The 18,531-nt window shown below is 44.7% G+C and overlaps 1 protein-coding gene across 1 annotated transcript in view; it reads left to right on the top strand.

Moving 5' to 3' along the window:
* LOC8033507 overlaps positions 1 to 18,531 on the top strand; it is a gene marked incomplete at its 3' end in the record, with an annotated part of 37,676 nt that overhangs the window by 4,687 nt on the left and 14,458 nt on the right. The window contains 1 exon segment of the mRNA XM_040213151.1: positions 17,464 to 17,699. Within this exon segment, the coding sequence (XP_040069085.1) occupies positions 17,464 to 17,699 (236 nt within the window).

Here is an 18,531-nt window from a genome sequence, read left to right as displayed (position 1 = left end):
ATTGGAACATTTGTCGTAAGTCAAACAAAAAACTAACAATAAACAGTGAGATAAATTAAGTAATATTAAGGGATCAAACCAATTAGAAAAAAATATATTTACGCAAATTAAAAGGTATTAGAAAGTCAAACAATTCAAATAAGACAGGAGTCAAACTGGATAGAGAGTATTTTAAGTGCAAATATTTCAGATACGTATTTAATATACTTTTTCTACTTTGCTTTTAACTGCAGATTACGGAATGTAGTTTGGAATTAAACAGCGCGTGATTTTATTCGAGCAGATTTATTTTAAAAATCCGTTGAATGTACGCTGATGCCTTTAGCTAAGGTGAGTTCTACGGGAAGGGGGACATACTATAGGGGGTTATTCCTCACGTTACGTCGGATAATTAACTAGAGTATGTGTTCATTAACTTTTGATCTATTGGAAATAACCATATTGTTTCAATTATAAACTTGTTAATAGACATCGAAAAACACTAAATTAGAATTTCAGATGTACTTGAAGCACATGAGAAGCGCCGAGATGAAACAAACTTACCACTCCTGCAACAAGCATAGGGCAAGCGGTCCCTGATTTCTAATTATACCATTACCATTAAGTTCTCCATTTCAAGTACATTGCGTATATTAAATATGAATAAATCGGTATTTTAAGTGCAACTGCAATAAAGTATAATTTCAAGTGCAATCTCAATGTGAAATCAACTAAGACGTCTAGGTGATCAGTCAGCAAGAGACCGGTCTATTCTTGATATATGGTCATGGGTTTCCCAAGGAATTGAAATTAGGGGGGATCTAAATTTTAGGGGGGGGGGGGAGCATTGAGGATAGAGGAGTCGTTGCGAATTAAGGGGGTGCCTTCAGAAAAACAAGGGGGGGGGGGGGGGGTACACTCCCCAAGGGGGTGTGTAGGGAAATCACTGAATATCAAAATACTGGCTTTCAGATAATGAAGTTGCCTGTGCAATACGACTTCTAGTGCTTCCCAATGTACGTACGTCAGAAAATAATAGGTACTTCACGACCGCACGCGGATACAATATGGTCATCCAGGTAGAAGCTGGAGGGAAGTCTGGTGCCTGGGTTCTAAAGAGAAGGTTTCCGCTTCAAGTTCTTTGTGCCGGATGGATGCTATCGCCAATACCCTTTATAATGGCTGGTAGCTTGCGCCACCTAGCCTAGAAAGAAAAGATAAAACAGCTTTCGACAAAACAGTGCTGGCGACCCCGTTAACGTTCGGTGATTTTTTTCGGTCATAGTGTTAACACTAATAATTCCTGTAAGGACGAGACAGCGCCGGCAATAGCAGCCGTCGAACGACTACGGGTTTTCTGTCAGACGGGCCCGTAGCCGAATCACTGTAGTGGCACGATCGGCGATGTTTAGTTACATCTTTATTTGAGATAAAATGGCAAAACAAAATGAGGAAAATATTTATCGGGTGTTTGCTCGCTCTGGTGCAGTGGCGTCGGAACCAATTGAGGGGGGCGCTTGCGCTTTTAGACATTTCAGAAATGTAATGTAAGCAATATATACGGGGGAGGGGGTGCAAAATCTTCACTGCCCCTTACCACCACCACCTTGTAAAGCAAACAGTGTACACAAAAAAATATCCACACGTTGAGGCACGAGAAATGTAAATTATGCGTATTCATAAAGTAAATAAACCGCTTTATCATTTCAGAACACTAAAAAAAAAAAAAGAGGGAATTCCAGTACATCTGCTCTATACTTGGTTGGTGACAGGAAAAATAATTCGCTGTACTCGGTTTTATTCGTTGTCTTTGTGGGCTCGCTATCGACGACTAAATCAATCATGCACACAAAAAAGCTTTTTTTCTTTAGATTTTGGCTAGGTGACGCAAGCTACCGCCCGTTACGAAGGGTATAGCCATTAACATCCATCCAACACCCATCCATCCATGCATCCAGCGACCCATTTACTGTGCGTGATTGGTTCGGCCGTTGATAGCGCCAATGCACAAAGACGACGAGGGACGTGACGATGCGCTTCTGGAGATGTTTGATTGACTCCGTCCGATCGCGTACATGGGCTGCACTAAACCAAGTGTAGAAGCTCCGTCTCCAGCGCGAGCTTAGCCTTCGATAATGTTTTGGAGTCTCGTGGGCAGGCAACTAAAGCACGACGGAAGGCGACACGGACTGGAGTAGGAGCATTTTTTGCAGTTTTGACCTGCCACCGACTGGGATAAAACATATAGCACCTGCATTTTTATTATTATTATTATTATTATTATTATTATTATAACAACGATGAAGTGTTGATGTGTGATCTTACACACCTGCAAATAAATTTGCAGAGACGTCGATTTTTTTTTTAAACTTATCTGAGCTACGCAACGTGAAAGAAAACTCCACATACTTTGTATCTATCAAATAAAAGTTTGCGGAAATAATTAGTAATTTAAAGGGACACTAAACTGGGCTGCGAGTTGGTCTTCTCTGTGGAAATAACTGAATCTACGCGCATTAAGGGGCACACTAACAACCCCAAGATCGATTTTATTTTCCGTTGTCTCAGGTGCAATAAAAAAGAAACATTGTGAAAAAGGTTCTTGGCGCGTGAAACACCGCTTAAAGGTTTGTGTCGTCCTCTCCAAATCTAAAATCCTCTTCGCTTCTTTTTATTTTTTTGTGTGTGTGTGTGTGTCTGACGTAATTCCCAAAGGCATTTTTGAAAACGTTAAGAGCTGTCGCAAGTTGCATGTCTGTAATAATTATTATTGTCATTAATAAAATACTTTTTTTCTTTAATTCTTTTTTTTTTTACGACTGTTGAGGCATTAAACTGCTGACTTTGAAAAATAAAAGTCAGATGCCGAAAGAGTTAAAGGGGCAATGCAACAATTTTTGTACACTGCGTAGATACTGTTTAGAACGAATTTCTGACGCTAATGACCTGTGAAACACAGTATCCGTTTTCGCCGCACGCCATAAAAATAATAAAAAAGAAACATATAAAAACGAGCAGCGTTAACTTTTTTAACTCGCAGCCAGATCAAGCGGCCACGTGATCTTGAGCCGATTATATGCTGCCAATGTTGATCATAGCCACGCGCAGGGGTTGGCAGAGCACGGAACACGAGCTGAGTTCCAGACATTGTTATGGCTCGGCTATTGTCGTCATTGGAGCGACTGGACACGGGCCACTACCCGAATCCTTGTCGAGCTATCCATTATCACGAGCCCAAATCGAGTGCCCACGCAATGCTCTGGTACGATCTATGAGCCGCATTCAAATATCGTGACTGTGGGATACTGAGGACCCCGAACTACGTCATCAAGTTTTGCGAAGGAGAGATGAAAAGAAAACGCTCGCTTTTGTTCTTGAGATGACACCGCGACAAGGGCCTTGTCAGTGGCGTTGCGTGCGAGTATACTTGGGTCCCACTAGTGCCAGTAAGCTCGTGGAAAGTGAAAAACATTCCCAACAAATACCGTCGCACGGCTCCTGGTAGGAACGACGGCATGTTTCACTTGAGGTTGGAATCCAACTCCCATCGATTTGGATACGCTAAGGGTTTTTTTTTGTTTTTTTTTTCATAACTTTTGTTAACAAAGTGATGAAGACAGATCAGGGGGTATAAGGCTGGCCCCGGCAGCTGTTCTTCGGAGATTGCAGCCAACCACGTATTATTTTGTGCTTCCTCTTTTGGAAAACTTGTGTAGCATTGCACTTTCAGATTTGGTAGTATACTGGTGCAGAACTTCACACATCACCTTTGCGACGTTGCCCCTCACGTCGCTCACTGAGGTCTGCCACAGGTCGTTTTTTGTTTCCGTACTTAATATATATATACTAGGGATGCCGCGAACTTTTTTCGAATCGAAGTTTCGATGATCGAATCAAGCGGTTCGAAAGGTTCGAAAGATTTCGATTTTTCGAATTGTCTATATCGTAAAATTCGACGGAGGTCGAATTTTCGAACTTGTTAAGCTAAGAAGTTCGACGCTTTTCGAACCGTCGAACTTATTACGCTAAAAAAATTCGATCTTTTTCGACCTTTCGAACTTATTGCGCTGCAAGGTTCGATGCTTGTCGAACTTTCGAACTTGACTGACCAAAAAATCGATGAATTTCGAACTTTCGAACTTATTTATCAAGAGAATTCGAAAAGTTTCGAACTTTCGGATTTTGAAAAGTCAGAAGTTCGACGAACTTCGAACTTTTAGGGTAAAAGTTCGACGTTCGTCGAACTTCGAAAGACCGGCGGACGGTTTCATTTGATTTCAAGTAGTGGGGTACATTCGTAATTTTTTTTCTCGAACTTTTACACGCGGTGCTGCGTTCCTTACGAAAGACAATGTCGTTTATTTCAATGTTCTGGCATGCTTAGGTTTAAAGAAATAAATCCCCGAAGGGGCTAGGAAGGACGACGGGTTTTTGACGATTATCGTTTGTGCCAGATTTGAAGCACGCTGCAGCCGGAGCTATTTATGGTAGATATGTTATACTTTTTTTAAGAATGATCTATGTATAGCCTAGGTAAGTGCCGTCTTAAGATGTGATTATTGTTATTCAACGTGAGTTTCGAAGAAATGTCCAAACATGTATCTGCATGCAATTATAACCTAAACTTGATATTTATTTTCGTCTAAGTTGTTTGAGGTATCGCATTTAAATTAACACCACAGACAGTACATATCATTGCCATCTGCAGAATACGAAATAATATATTTATTGTTTTTTCACGTTAAGGAATAAATTAACTCATGGGAGAAGATTTCTAATAGTGTTCAAGTTCAGCACGTCACTAAAAGAAAACTTTTTTTTTTTTCGCTTCACGTTCCTGGGACGTGTTTCTTTTAGCCTGTACAGATTTTGGTAAAAGAGACTTGTTTCGAAGTTCTGAATTTCTGAATATGCAAGAATAGAACACTTCCGACGAATTCTTGATAGTTTTTTTTTTTTTTTCTCCTGCTTTTTATTCCCGCATTTATTCTTTTTTTTTTTTTTTTTTGTTACTATCGGCACAGGTGTTTAGGTCGAAAAGACAGCTTTGAACTTCCGAACCACTAAGCATGTGACGAGCAGTGCCTTCTGACAACGAGTTTCTAACAATGACCATCCACGCAACCTTTTATGCAGTGAAGAGCGACAGTAGCCATACATATGCATAAATAATTTCAGATCAAAATAAGCTCGACCACGCACTCTTTCCCCGTATTGTTTTCTTTAACAGTTCGAAATACCTGCAAGGGGAAAAAAGAGGCTGAAGCCCCCCCCCCCCCCCCCCCCCCCCCCCCCCCCCCCCGCTACCCTCTTTCCCCCCGTTTTTCCTCTTCCGACGCCACTTGTATGGTAGAACGCTCCTCGACCTCGAGTTGTGTCGGCTTTTGTGCTTTTTGCGAGGCGATTCCTCCGTCCCAGAAAATAAACCTCCAGGACAATTATAAACTTCACCGGATCGGATTACTACCAGCGTGCAAGGGGTGGCGAGGTAGTTTGCCAGGTCGCTTCAAGGTTTTTCTGAGCCTCAACCTCCTGCTCGTTCTGGCCGTTTCGAACTGGATGAGTCTCGTAAAACAGTGTGTTCGTGCAATCACTACTGCGTGATGCAGGTTAAAGACCCCCCCCCCCCCCCCCCCCCCCCCCCGGGCTGGCGGTCACAATTCTGCACTGGCTAATATTCTAGCACGTCCGGGACGCTCACCAACTTCCCAGAATCTAGATATCACACCCTAACTTTTCTAAACTTGATTTCATGAAAGCCAGTGAGTCGTGAAAACGTTATTTGAAACTGAAACTGTGGAAAAACTTGAAAATCGGACTTCGAACTTTGAAAACTTGGACTAAAAAAAAAATCAAAATCTTCAGTTTTTTTTATTTTTTTTTTATTTAGCGTTAAAAGAGAATCGAAACCTTCGAACTTTTCAAACTTTATGCAAAAAGAAATTCGAAATCTTCGAATTGTTCGAACTTCGTGTCTATAAAAATTCGAAGCGTTCGAAGTTTTCGAATTTTTTTTTACACAGAATTTCGAGATCTTCGAATTTATCGAACCTGAAGTAAAAAATATTCGAAATATTCGAATTCGAAATTTTGGAAACCGTGAAAGCTTCGAAATTTTCGAATTCGAAACTCCGCTGTGGTCAAAAGTTGCGAATTTTTTTAAATCGAACCTCGGTCGGTATGAAAATATCGAAATTTTTCGAAATCGAACCTCAGTTCGCTTCGCAAATATCGAAACCTTTCGAAATCGAACCTAGGGTGGTTCGCGACATCCCTAATATATACCGATGCCTTCCGCCTCCCGCCACCATGCCCGTTATATCTATGTATATATATATATATATATATTAAGCCAATTAACTGTTAAAAAAAACTTTCAGCCTTTCCATTTTGGTGAAGAAGGAAGACTAGCGAAGCTGTAATACGGTGGGAACGAAGTAATGGCCGGCCGCAAGTCGGCAAGCCAGAGTGGAAAGGCTCGAAAGGTTGCGCCATCTATGAGCGAGGGCGGCAACCAGACAATCGGCAAGCCGGTTGTCGGGTTGCCGCCGTCGCTTATAGATGGCGATTGCTGTCCAGAGTTCTGTGTCATCATTTGTTTGCTGACGGACACGATCTTGGAGAAACTAGCCCTTAACAGCTCCGCTGTAAGAAAAAAAGCCCAGAAACTAAAAAGTGACGCGTCGTCGGCACGCGAAGGAAGTTCTCGCAAAATGCACTCGCGGTTGGCCGGGTGGCACGTGCCCGTGCCCATGAACGATAAGAGGGAAAGATAAAAGTTAAACCTCTTTGAAATCGCAAAACGGTCAATTGCAAGGGAACATGCATCCCAAGAAATTACAATACAATGGATTCCGGGACACTCTGAAATAATGTGGTGGCTCGTCTCGCCTGCTTATCGTCCCATTCGCGTTGTCGCGGAAGTTACTTCTCTTCGTCCGTTTCGCGCAGTTGATAGAGTGTTGCGTATAGGAGAAAACGCAAGCGCTGAGCGTTTGCGTTGCGTGCTCCAAGCTGCGTGATCGTCATGCACCAATCCGAGACCGCAGTTCAGACTCCGCGCACGCGCAGTGTGAAACACGCAACGCTCATGCGAACACACGATGCTTAATTCCGTTCGCTCGTTTACGCAATACGAGAACTCATTTTTAGTATAATGTACGCTAGAGGTGCAGCTGGCGCTATAGCGTCTGCGCGTCCTTCGGCTTCCAATTGAAGCAGAGAGCAACCAGTCTAATTTTGCGGTGCTCTTTGGCATTCCTATAGGAAACTGCGTTGCATTTTGTCTCTGCGCCAGAAAATAACAGAAATGAGATTTGTTAATTGGGTTCTGGAAAATAGTAGCTAACTTCATTAACATTATAAAACTGTAAGTGCTTTAATTAGTCTTTTTCTTTTTCCTGGTGAGTGAGTGATGTCTTGAGTCGTAGTATTTTAAGGCACAAACTTATGCTCCAGAGCAGGCGTGTGTAAACACAAGAGACGCATCAAAGCAGCCATACCAAGCGAAGAGAACATAGGGTCTCTTAAAGATACGCCAACATTCCGATGACTGTAGTATAGCTAATATGTACTGTCACTACATGAAAATGATCCAAGGGTTAAAAACTCGCAAAACAAGATGTACAAAAGGTGTTTTTTTTTTTTATTGTTTAATATACCGGGCCACATTTATCGTTCACCAAGTGTTTTCTGGCTTCCAGCTTCAAATAATTTTGAGCATGGTATCATGTTTTGATCGCCAAAACAAAAATATCTTCGCACCCCTGCGTAATTAAAAAGAAAAAAAGTAGCATTTTTTTTAATCGCACTAATTACTTTACCATCTCTCTTAATCTTCAATCTTCGTTGATCTTCGTTGATAATTTTCGTTGGTGCGGAACGTAAAACTCCCCTGCAGAGAAGCGCCGATACCGTGTTCGCGCTAAGTGTCAGACAGTGTACATAAATATACGTATGAAGTCACTTAACACCGTGTTTAATGTCACAAATATGACAAAAGAACAACGTAACTGATCGATATTTTCACTTACGTAACTGAGAAATGTTCCAAGCTATTTAGTAAACTATGTGACGGCGCAAACGAGCTGGTAAATAATTTAGCACGATAAAAAAAAAAAGGAGCTTAGACCGCGGATACAACACATACTCGAAAAGGTAAGACGTTTTAGTGCGCGTATTATTTTTACCCGCACTCTGGTTTTTCGTCGTGTCTCACTGCAACTCAGAAAGGATAGGGCGAGGCAAAGGAGGGCCGGGGACGAGGAAACAGACGCTGAAGAGGAGCTGCGCAACCTTCTCTTTGCTCTCTCCAGCGTTCCGTCTGCTTCCTCCTCCCCGGCCCTCCTTTCCCTCGCCCTACCTTCTTGAGTTACAACGGACGTAAGAACAATTCCCAATATTTACTCATTTAATCGAGCGCAGAGAAAAAGTGCACTTACTTTTCGCACTATCGAAGGTCAATTCCAGACTGATTGTTACCTGCATTCACTTTGAAACCGCACACTAGCGCCAGTTTAACCCCTAGTGTGCAATATAACCCAATGGTTTTGCAAGACTTCTTCGTCTGCTGGGCGTTGCGTTGCAGCCGCCGAAGTTGGCGCGCTTTCTCCGTTTCGCGAGACAGCTCTGCCTGCTCGATACCGATTGCGCTGCAGCCGAAGTTGCAATTCTTAATACGTTTTCTTTTTATTACTTACATTGCTTCGAAGGGCATTACAGTAGGGGGAGTCACAATAGCAAAAAATGGATTTCTTAACACACCATAGGTTATCAAGACATATAAGTACGCAAAGTAATATACAAAACTCGCACACGCATATAAACATACTTACATAGAAAAAAAAGAACTTTAGTCTGCATGAAAAAAAAAAAAAAAAACACGAATGCGTTAATAATATATTTACACTCAAATATATTGATCACAGACAGTGCTGGACTTGCGAAAGAAAAAAAAAAACGAATCTGGACTTTGCAAGGCAACAATCTCGCTTGGCAAGCTGTTCCATTCTTTTATCGTTCGTGGGAAGAAAGAGTTACGAAACAAATCCGACTTTGGCGTGTATTCCCGAACTTTCTGGTCATGATCTACTCTGCGCGATACATAAAATGGCTCAAACAGGTAATGTGATCTTTCAATTTTGGATAAACCATAAGAAATACAGTGAAAACATTTTAGGCGCAAACACTTACGCCTAACTGCAAGCGATTCCCATTGTAAATCCTTTTTTATTGCGGAGGCACTGATACGAAGGTTGTAATTATTTGTCACAAACCTAGCGGCACGGTTTTGAATTCTTTTAATTTTATCAACGAGATACTGTTGAGATGTATCCCATACAACGCAAGCATACTCGAGAATGGCCTTCACACAAGACAAAAAAAAAAAAAAAGAGTCTGTTTGAGGGATGGTGGAGCGCGCGAGAAGTTTCTCCTTAGAAAACCCAGCGTTCTACAAGCTTTCTCTGTTATGCAGTTCACATGTGAAACCCACCTCAAGTCATCAGAAAAAAAAAGTACTCCCAGATATTCAGCTTCTTTTTTAACGAGTAAAGTTTCTCCGTGTAAAGTGTACGTTGACTGGAGAACGCTGCGTTTTCTTGTGAACCTTACATGACAGCAATTTGAGCTATTCAGTCATTTGCCATTGTGAACACCACAAACAAATTCTGTCAAAATCATCTTGAAGAGCCGATACATCAGAGTCTGAATTAATTTCACGGTACAAAATACAATCGTCAGCGGACAGTCTTATTTGCGAGGCAATTCCCTGGGTTACGTCATTTACAAAAATTAAAAAAGAGGAGCCAGCCTTCTTGTTGCTTTTTGGCTCTAGAGCTTTACGCAAACGCATCGGTATGCAAGCTCATGTTAATATTTCGAAAAGGCATGCCTTCTTCGTTAATGCACAATTGATCCACAAAAATCGAAAAAAAAAAAAAAAAAAACACTTTCCGACGAAGGGGGTTGGCCAAGCGAGGCGTTCGTGCACTGTATAAGATGGCGGATCCGTCTTGGTAGTACAGATTCTCGAAGGGGCACGTCGGAGATTGCGTGAATGCGCTCAAGTCTGTAAAATGTAGACTGACTTTTTTTTTTTTTTTCTTTTTTTCTTTTTTTCGGAAATAATACGCATTTGATAAACCGGCTAATTCGCGTATGCAGCGGGACCCACTTTCCCGCCTCACGATCCTAACGGGGGAAACGCGCTCCCAGAGTGCAGAGAAGGCGTCATCCGGGGGAAGCAAGGAGCGACTCCGTCCCTTCTCCGCCACCGACGGCGCATTCCGCAGCGGGCCTCCATGAGCGATGGGAGGCCCCGCTGCACAGACGAGGGGCCCCTCTCGGAAGATACCGCCTCGTGGCGTCGTGCAGTCTCGAGCGCCGCGTCGCCTTTCCCCCGAGTCGAGCCGGGGGTTCACCTCAGAGGGCGTCGCGGTTCACGCATTGGACGTGGGCGGAGCCAGACAGGGCTGGCAACCATAGTGCCGCACACAAGGCGCGGCTGGCCCGACGCCAGTCGCGAGGGCCTCCCCAAGGGCTCGATGGCGAGTCCCCTTAGCAAGTGGTGACACGTCCTCCAGACGGTCCTTTGCCGACTCGGCCGGAGGGAAGCCCAGCCAAGAGCATCTTTGAACTTAGAGCGCGATTCTCGCGCTCGGTCTGTCCGAGTCGCTGCACAAGTCTATAACAGTCCGTTCCGAAATTTTGTGGCGCCCCCGCCGTCTGCTTGACGCATTGTGACGATCAGATATATACTTCGCGACACTGTTAGCGCAAACACAACGTCGGCGTTTTTTTTTTTGTTTTTTTTTTTTTTTTATTTCACTTCGAAATTGCATTGTCAGGCACAAAGTTTTACCGTTTCGGTTACCGCACTAACTCAGCTCTTTCCACCTTAATAATATAGTTTTGATGACAGCTCTCAGGCTTAGGAGAATGCCTGGAAAACACGGCGATCGCTTGTTCGCGCTAACACTGTCGTGCAGTGTATACGGGGCGTGAAAGATCACCCAGGAGTAGAAGAGTCAGTTTAACGTGTTGTGAACCAGAACGCAAAGGAGACGGAAGGAAAGCAAAACAGTGTATGCGATTACCTCGTTTTGTGTTTGAATTATTTTTGTATCTTCCGAGCTCGCAACGATTAGTGAGAACGAAGAGTGCCGCATCCAAGCTAACGAAGCGTTCGAGTCGACCCGAGCGCACGTCGGATCCGCCCCACAATTCCCTTCCCTTCGTAGTGCAACGTGGGATGGGCGTGGGATCTCGCGCGATCTTCCGGAAAGGTCTGCCTCTTTTAGTACGCAAAGTCTTTTCATTTCGCAAATGGAGCGGTGACTGGCCAATGACCAATCTTCCGGTGTTTCTGGGTTGAATCGAGGGCACATAGATTCATGAAACCATCGTCCGGTGCAGAAGTGACGAAGCAGAAAATCTGTCTAGTGCAGTGGCCTTTTATCGGTTTGCTGGTTCCGCCAATGAGGTAGCTGTGATTGGCTGGTCAATGACCTAGTCGTCCTTCTCCGCTGGTGCTGAGTCTACTCATCGCTCGTTGTTCTAAACTATATGTGCAGAACAGCTGCAACAGATCCGTGCGAGTCAATTGCAACTACCGCGGTGAAGCATAGTGTAAGGCGCAAAAAACAACGGACTCAAGGCATTACCGCAATAAGGTCCTTAGTCAAACCCATAAATTTGTACATATCATTTTTTTTTTCATAGGGTCACAGCAAAGGTTTTTGGATATGGCAAATAGAAAAAATGGAGGCAGAAATCAGTTGTGTCACAACGTTAGGCTTTCCTGGCAAAACTAGCACTTCAACGGCTACCAGAACGTCACCTACTGTTAGCCGCGGACTTCGGCAAAATATGACGACTTGTCCCTTCGTCCGACCTTGGCCATGAAGCTGAGATACGGGATTTTAAAGCAATGAAGCTTTGCAATTTCAGAAGCAATTGAAATAAGTCGAAATCACTGGAACGGTTGTCACGCGCCTTTATGGACATTGCATTGCCAGATGCAACAACTTACTAGTTCAGTGTATTTGCAAAAATGTTTCAGAAGTCGTGATTCATCATGGTAAAACAAACTACACAGACTTTACACAATCAAAATAACTGATGTTGAGAACCTCGATGCTGTGGAGAAACTCGTTAAAGAGGGCCTTCGATTGAGTTACGGTGCTATTGAGGGGACCTTGAAAATTAGTTCACGAAGTGTTTCGCCGATCTTTCACGAACATCTTCGTCTGAGGAAAGTTTAACCTCGCCAAGGTGCCGCACAATTTGGCGCAAGCTCAAAAACAGGCACTGGTAAAAGGGTGACAAAAGGTGACGCAGAGATTCCGAAGTTGTGAGTACACAGTAGTGTAGCCGACATGGTAATGGGCAACTAAACTTGGATATGCCTTGCGATTCCGAAACAAAATGCCGGCCATCCGCCTGGGTCTTCTCACAACAGGTTCCATTTCCGAATATCTTGAAACCAAGAAATGTTGGAAAAAAGATGGTGGCAACCTTCTTGCCAACCATTTGACACGTGACCACGGTTGCTCTAAAAAAAAGATAAAGCATGGCTACTGCATGCTGCAGCAGTCCTCGAGAAAACCAGGAGAGGCGCCCAAGATCTGACGTGAGAGAAATCCAGCTGTGCCACGACAATTCATGAGCCCACTCTTCCAACATGAAACGCTAATCTGTCGAAGGCACTGCAGTGGAATCGATCACCGATCCACAACACAATCGAGACCTCACGTCATGCAACTTATTTATTTTCTTGATGCTAGTAGGCAAGCGATTAGGGAGATTCCTTTCAATAAGTACATTTGAAATTCGAATTTACGTTTTCGATGGGGAATATCAAATCCCCGCGGAACGCGATTTCAAGCCGCTGAAGATGCTGTCCCAGCTTACCAAGTGCACTTGGATACAGAGCATGATACCCAATGGCGCCAGTGCTTCCGGGGTTGTTTTAGAACAGTGGGTCATGCTGTGAAATGTTAGAAAGAATACCTCAAAAAGATGTAATAGTTTAAAGAAAAATATATTCAATCAGTGACGACTGCCTCGAGACTTTTGCAGTGACCCTACCATTTAAAAGAACGAAGGTAAATTCATCCGTGGCGATGATCGAGATAACTTTCTCGTATGTGCTGCGAGACATAACGGAAAGAATTCTGAGGTGCACTAGATAAAAGTGTGCAAAATGTTAAGCTAAAAGCAACATTCATAACGGTTTTTAATCTAGCTTATATGGTGTACAATTTGAAAACAATCGCTAACTCAAGGTTTTTTTTTTTTTTAAGCTCCTTTTTTCATTTTTTTTTTCAGCATTGTTGGATGCCAGTCGAAAACAAATCGTTTTAAGGTTCGCAAAGAATATTTTAAAAAGTGTTTAGAATTGCATTAGCGCCAACCTTTATACGTGCGCTTCTCGCGCATTTCGACAATGAATAGAGGCACCACAGCACTCCAAGACACGTTCTGCACATCCACAACTCGACTGGAAGACATCTTTCGTCAACCTCCCCTACGCGAGTGATATGGCCACAAAGAGCTAATAATTCACACAAGAAAACAAAACAAAAATATAAAAGCCTTTTCCTTCAGCATAGAAAAATCTTGTGTATAGACCAACACGGTGTTGACAAACGAATCCGCGTACTGCGCGGAAACGAGATTGGTGTGAAGGGATCCGACTGTGCATGCTTCGAGACGACAGCCGCGCAACCGCAGCGGTGTCACTTCACGGCCGCTTGTTGGTGTATATGAAACGGCCACACAGAACGAACGGCCACGGTGGTTTTTACACAACATCTGTCAAGAGCACACAAGTACCCATGACAGACCGAATCTCGTTGGACTAAAAGAGATTTTTCCAATTTTGCCTTCGACAGTTGAACGCCGAGCAGGCATTCACGCGGAGGCGGTCGTGAAACCTTCTCGCGGCCGCATCGTGAGTTACGCGCAAAAAGGCGGACGACATTGCCCCTTCCGCGTGCGGACCCTCTATGCTTCCTGCTGGGCGGACCCCTTCTCAATTCATGAAGAGGGCGCTTAGTTGGGAAGAGGCACGCCGACTGCCGCGCCGGGAAGTCAAGAGCGGACCGACAAGACACATCCATTGTAACATTACGCGTTGGGGGGGCACGCGAATGACGTCACTTTGACGTCACAGCGTCGGTCGGAGTTTCCGCATGAAAAAATAGAAGACCATTATTAAGACACCCGAGCCTCGACGTGCACGCGTCGCCTCGTCCAGACGCCGACTGCAGTCGATGCCTGCATAGAAGCGGATAGACACAGACGACTCCGTGGTTCCCAGCTGTCGTGTCACGCGAACCCTTCGGAACGAAATGAGTGAACACCTCATTGGAGACAGCCTCAAGACCGTTAGCGAGCGTTCACGTGGATCGCTGGCCTTTTCGTTGTGAGAAGGATCAAAAAGGTTAGCGGGGACCTTTATATCCGCGGATGGAAAGACCCGTCGTTTACATTTGTTTAAATAGCATGAAAGAGTTGTCGGGAAATGATAAATATATTTTTATTAAGAAACAATACGTTTATATCTTCAAAAATGCAGATTAATTTCCCAATCGTTTTTTTTTTCCTTCTGAACAGTGACGAATCAATCTTGAATGTTCGTGGAACACAGAACAGGAATCCGTTTTTGTTTTAGTCTCTCACTTTTTCAAAAACAAAATAATGAAGACCCATGTTTCCTTTCCTCCTCACTCAAGCCCCAAATTACCAATAACGCGGTTGTGACATTGAATTTCGCCAGAATCGGAAGTTTACACCGTGGCCCATAGCCCTTCCAACCTCCTTGCCAAACCGGGGGGGGGGGGGGGGGGGGGGGGGGGGGTAGGCGGGTAAAGTGAGAACCAATCGTGTACGCGCACAAGGCGCATCTCTCACTGGCTCTCAGGGGAATCGGGGCGTGGGGAGAAAAGCGGGGAGGTTTAAGGGGTGATAGAGGTAGAAATAGAGGAGAGGTGAGGTCAGGTGACGTAGGGTGGGCGAGAGTCCGGAGAAGCGTAGTAGCCAATTCTAGGTAGCCGGAAGGTGGGGAGGGAAATAAGGGGGGGGGGGGGGGGGTCCAGCATTGGCGGCTAGCACGAGGCGGTGACCTTTGGTTAGTGTTTTGAGCCCCAAACTCGCCCCCCCCCCCCCCCCGAAACACTTCCCCTTTTTTGACTACGCCATAATAGGGGGGGGGGGGGGGGGTAGGCGGGTAAAGTGAGAACCAATCGTGTACGCGCACAAGGCGCATCTCTCACTGGCTCTCAGGGGAATCGGGGCGTGGGGAGAAAAGCGGGGAGGTTTAAGGGGTGATAGAGGTAGAAATAGAGGAGAGGTGAGGTCAGGTGACGTAGGGTGGGCGAGAGTCCGGAGAAGCGTAGTAGCCAATTCTAGGTAGCCGGAAGGTGGGGAGGGAAATAAGGGGGGGGGGGGGGGGGGGGGGGGTCCAGCATTGGCGGCTAGCACGAGGCGGTGACCTTTGGTTAGTGTTTTGAGCCCCAAACTCGCCCCCCCCCCCCCCCCCCCGAAACACTTCCCCTTTTTTGACTACGCCATAATAACTGTGTACATCATCATTGCTAGCGTCGCATTCACGCGGAGTTCCGCCTTTCTGCGATGCGCAGTTTGTTAAATGCAATCCGAAAAACATGGTTTCGTTTTTTTATCTGGCCCCGAAGAATCTGTAACATCACTAAAGTTTTACTAGATCGTTTTACATCTCCCGCTACGCTATACGCAAGAGTGGCACTAGTACTGCGCATGCGCGTTTCTAGTGGAGGATTTTCAGAGCAGCGGAAGCTAATGGAGGCGCGCTATTTGACGTCCCTAGGCCGGCACTTCATCTGGGAGCCACCTGCGTGGTGGCAGCCGAACGCCGGCGGGTGCAGCTGGCTCCCGACTCCCGAAGCGGGAGCCAGCCGTTTTGTCAGTCGGGAGCCAGCCGCTTCGTCAGTCGGGAGCCAGCCGCTTCGTCAGTCGGGAGTGCTGCGTCAACGTTTGACTGGAACTTGATTTTAATAGGCGAGGCCTCGAGGTCCAGCCGAACGCTGGTGCGGTATACTTGTGTCCAATTAATCCTCGTGAGACACACTTCCCTCAAGCATAAAGTGTACGACAGAAACCGCCGGGAACCGGTCAATTTAAGACACCCTGTGTTAAAACTCCTCCCTTCACTCTCCTTGTCTATATGCTCAGTCTAAAGATCAACCCGGCGTATAGTATAGAAGGTCTACGAAACTAAATTGCGCAGCTAATTCAGCATAGAGCGGCACACCTCGACAGCGCGGCCCAGCGAATACCTCTCGCGAGCCGTGGCCCGTAGGTTACCCAAGGGTACGAGTGCTCGCGCTAGGAGCTAGCGTTGCGCTGCGAGCGCGTCTTTTACAAGATATGACCTAAAAAAAAAAAGCAGTGCTCTTCTGAGTAAATCGGAGCATTGTGCTTTCTCTCTACCTTCAACTTCATTTGTTAGTTACGTAATGGCATTGCAAACAAATCAGAAGGCGGAACAAAACGCAACTAGAGCTTTCTAGCTACACCTAACTAAAACTATCAAGGTGCTTTTGTTCTAGACACTGTCCTTGTTTACACCAAAAGAAAAAGTTGCTTATTAAACCGAAGCTTAATATCACTATAATCTTTATTTTGCAGTGTTATCCGTGATCGGGCGGATTGATCAATCATAATCTGCCATACATGTTTTACGCTTGTATTGATAGTCACTACTTCTCACTAAGGTAATTTAAATGAAATAAATCCGATTTTTTTTTTTTCAAATCGGATTTATTATCCGGTTTCAATCTTTGTTTTACAGAAATTACTATTTTTTATCCACCCTGCTTATTATTTTCGGTGGCCACGGTGCTACATGAAAGCGTTGAACAATGGGCTAAATCTAAGGCTTATTCATCGTTTTTCTTGACTGAAATTTAGTTAGAAATATGCCTATAGATATGTTCTTTTTTTTACTTTGTTGATATCTCTAATAAAAAATATAAACATCAATACTTTGCCAAGGTCACCTTGATGGATAGTGCGGAAAAATGTTATAAAAACGAATGAGGTTTTTTACAAAATCCCTTTTACAGGCGCACTTTTTAGACATTTTACTTTGTATCTGGCGAACAAAGATGATAAACATCGTGTTATTCTTCCAACGCTAGACTAACTAAGCAATGTTGGCTCTGCCCCTGAACAAACTGAACTATACCTTACGTGTTTGTTCGGCGTATTTTCGCAGCTCAGCATATCTCATAATATCAAACCAACTATCCCCAAATCCAAGCCCTGTTACAGTCTTCTCAATTAATGCACAAAGCTGAAACTTTTTTTTTCTTCTGCGACCTTTATCGTGACACGCAGTTTATTCATTCGAAGCTAGGGGTTCCAAAGTTGGTCCTCCTAGGTAGTGTCCTCCCTTAAGGTGACTTCGGCCCCCTGGCGGTGTGTGGCGCCTCCAAGCAGGAAGAAGCAGCAGCAGCTGATGCTGATCCGCGCCCAGATCTTGGACCGGCTGGGCATCCGGAACCCGGCGAGTCCCGCCAACGCGTCCACGTCCTTCAACAACAGCACACTGCGCCTGGTCGAGCAGATCGTGCGCATCCCGCCCGCCAAAACCCTGGCCACCGCGGCCGCCGGTGGGGAGCTCACCACGGCCCGGACCGTCTACTCGGAGCGCATCCAGAGCTTCTACCCGTCCTGTAAGCGAGGGCACCGGTGGCCGTGCCTCGGACTTGTACCCTACTCATGTCGAGCGGTCAAATTACTTGGAATCGATTACTTCTAGCAGTAGGATTGCAAACATTTGATTACTCCTGGGGCCCTAAGCTGGACGCTTGGCGAAAACGACAGCGAGAAATCTGGCGGCCGCGATTGGCCAACGCCACACTTGACCTTGGCACCGGCCAATCATAGCCGCCGAATTTCTCGCCGACTTTTCCGCCAACTGTCCAGATTAGGGCCCCTGGTAGGAGACAATCGCAATAGTAATCTGATTACGTTTTGAAGTACCGCATCATTACGAGCGGTCAAACTACTTCTAATCGATTACTTTTCGCAGCAGGTTTGTAATCATTTGATTACTCCTAGTAGGAGACAATCACAATGGTAATCGGATTACGTTTTGAAGTACTACAATTACTTTTTGTAACAGTTATTATGGTCCATCTCTTTCCTAATGGCGCCCTTTGTTTCTGCAAGTTTCCTGCCAAGAAAGCATTGAACCAAATCACCGACAAGAAAAATGTAAAAAAAAAAAAAAAGAATTGCTGGATTAAGAAGATAAGTAGCCTATAATTCGGTGATTTTATTCCAATATTGAACAGAAGTAAATATCCATTTTCAAACCGGCTGAAACGAATGTCGTTTGGAAAATCTGAAGTAATCGAAACTTCAAGTAAAGGCCAACTACTTTTTCTCTCGAGTAACGAAGTAATCTAATTTGTTACTTTTTAACCAAGAATAATTGTAATTGCATTTTGTTTTTATAACGTGTGCAAGAGAGGATTGTGATCTCGAGGTTGCCCAATGCAC

The sequence above is a fragment of the Ixodes scapularis genome, unplaced genomic scaffold (assembly GCF_016920785.2).
Source record: "Ixodes scapularis isolate PalLabHiFi unplaced genomic scaffold, ASM1692078v2 PGA_scaffold5__190_contigs__length_132052651, whole genome shotgun sequence".
NCBI classification, from domain to species: Eukaryota; Metazoa; Arthropoda; class Arachnida; order Ixodida; family Ixodidae; genus Ixodes; species Ixodes scapularis.
Note: the sequence above shows the minus strand (reverse complement) of the source record. Positions and strands in the feature narration are given on the sequence as shown.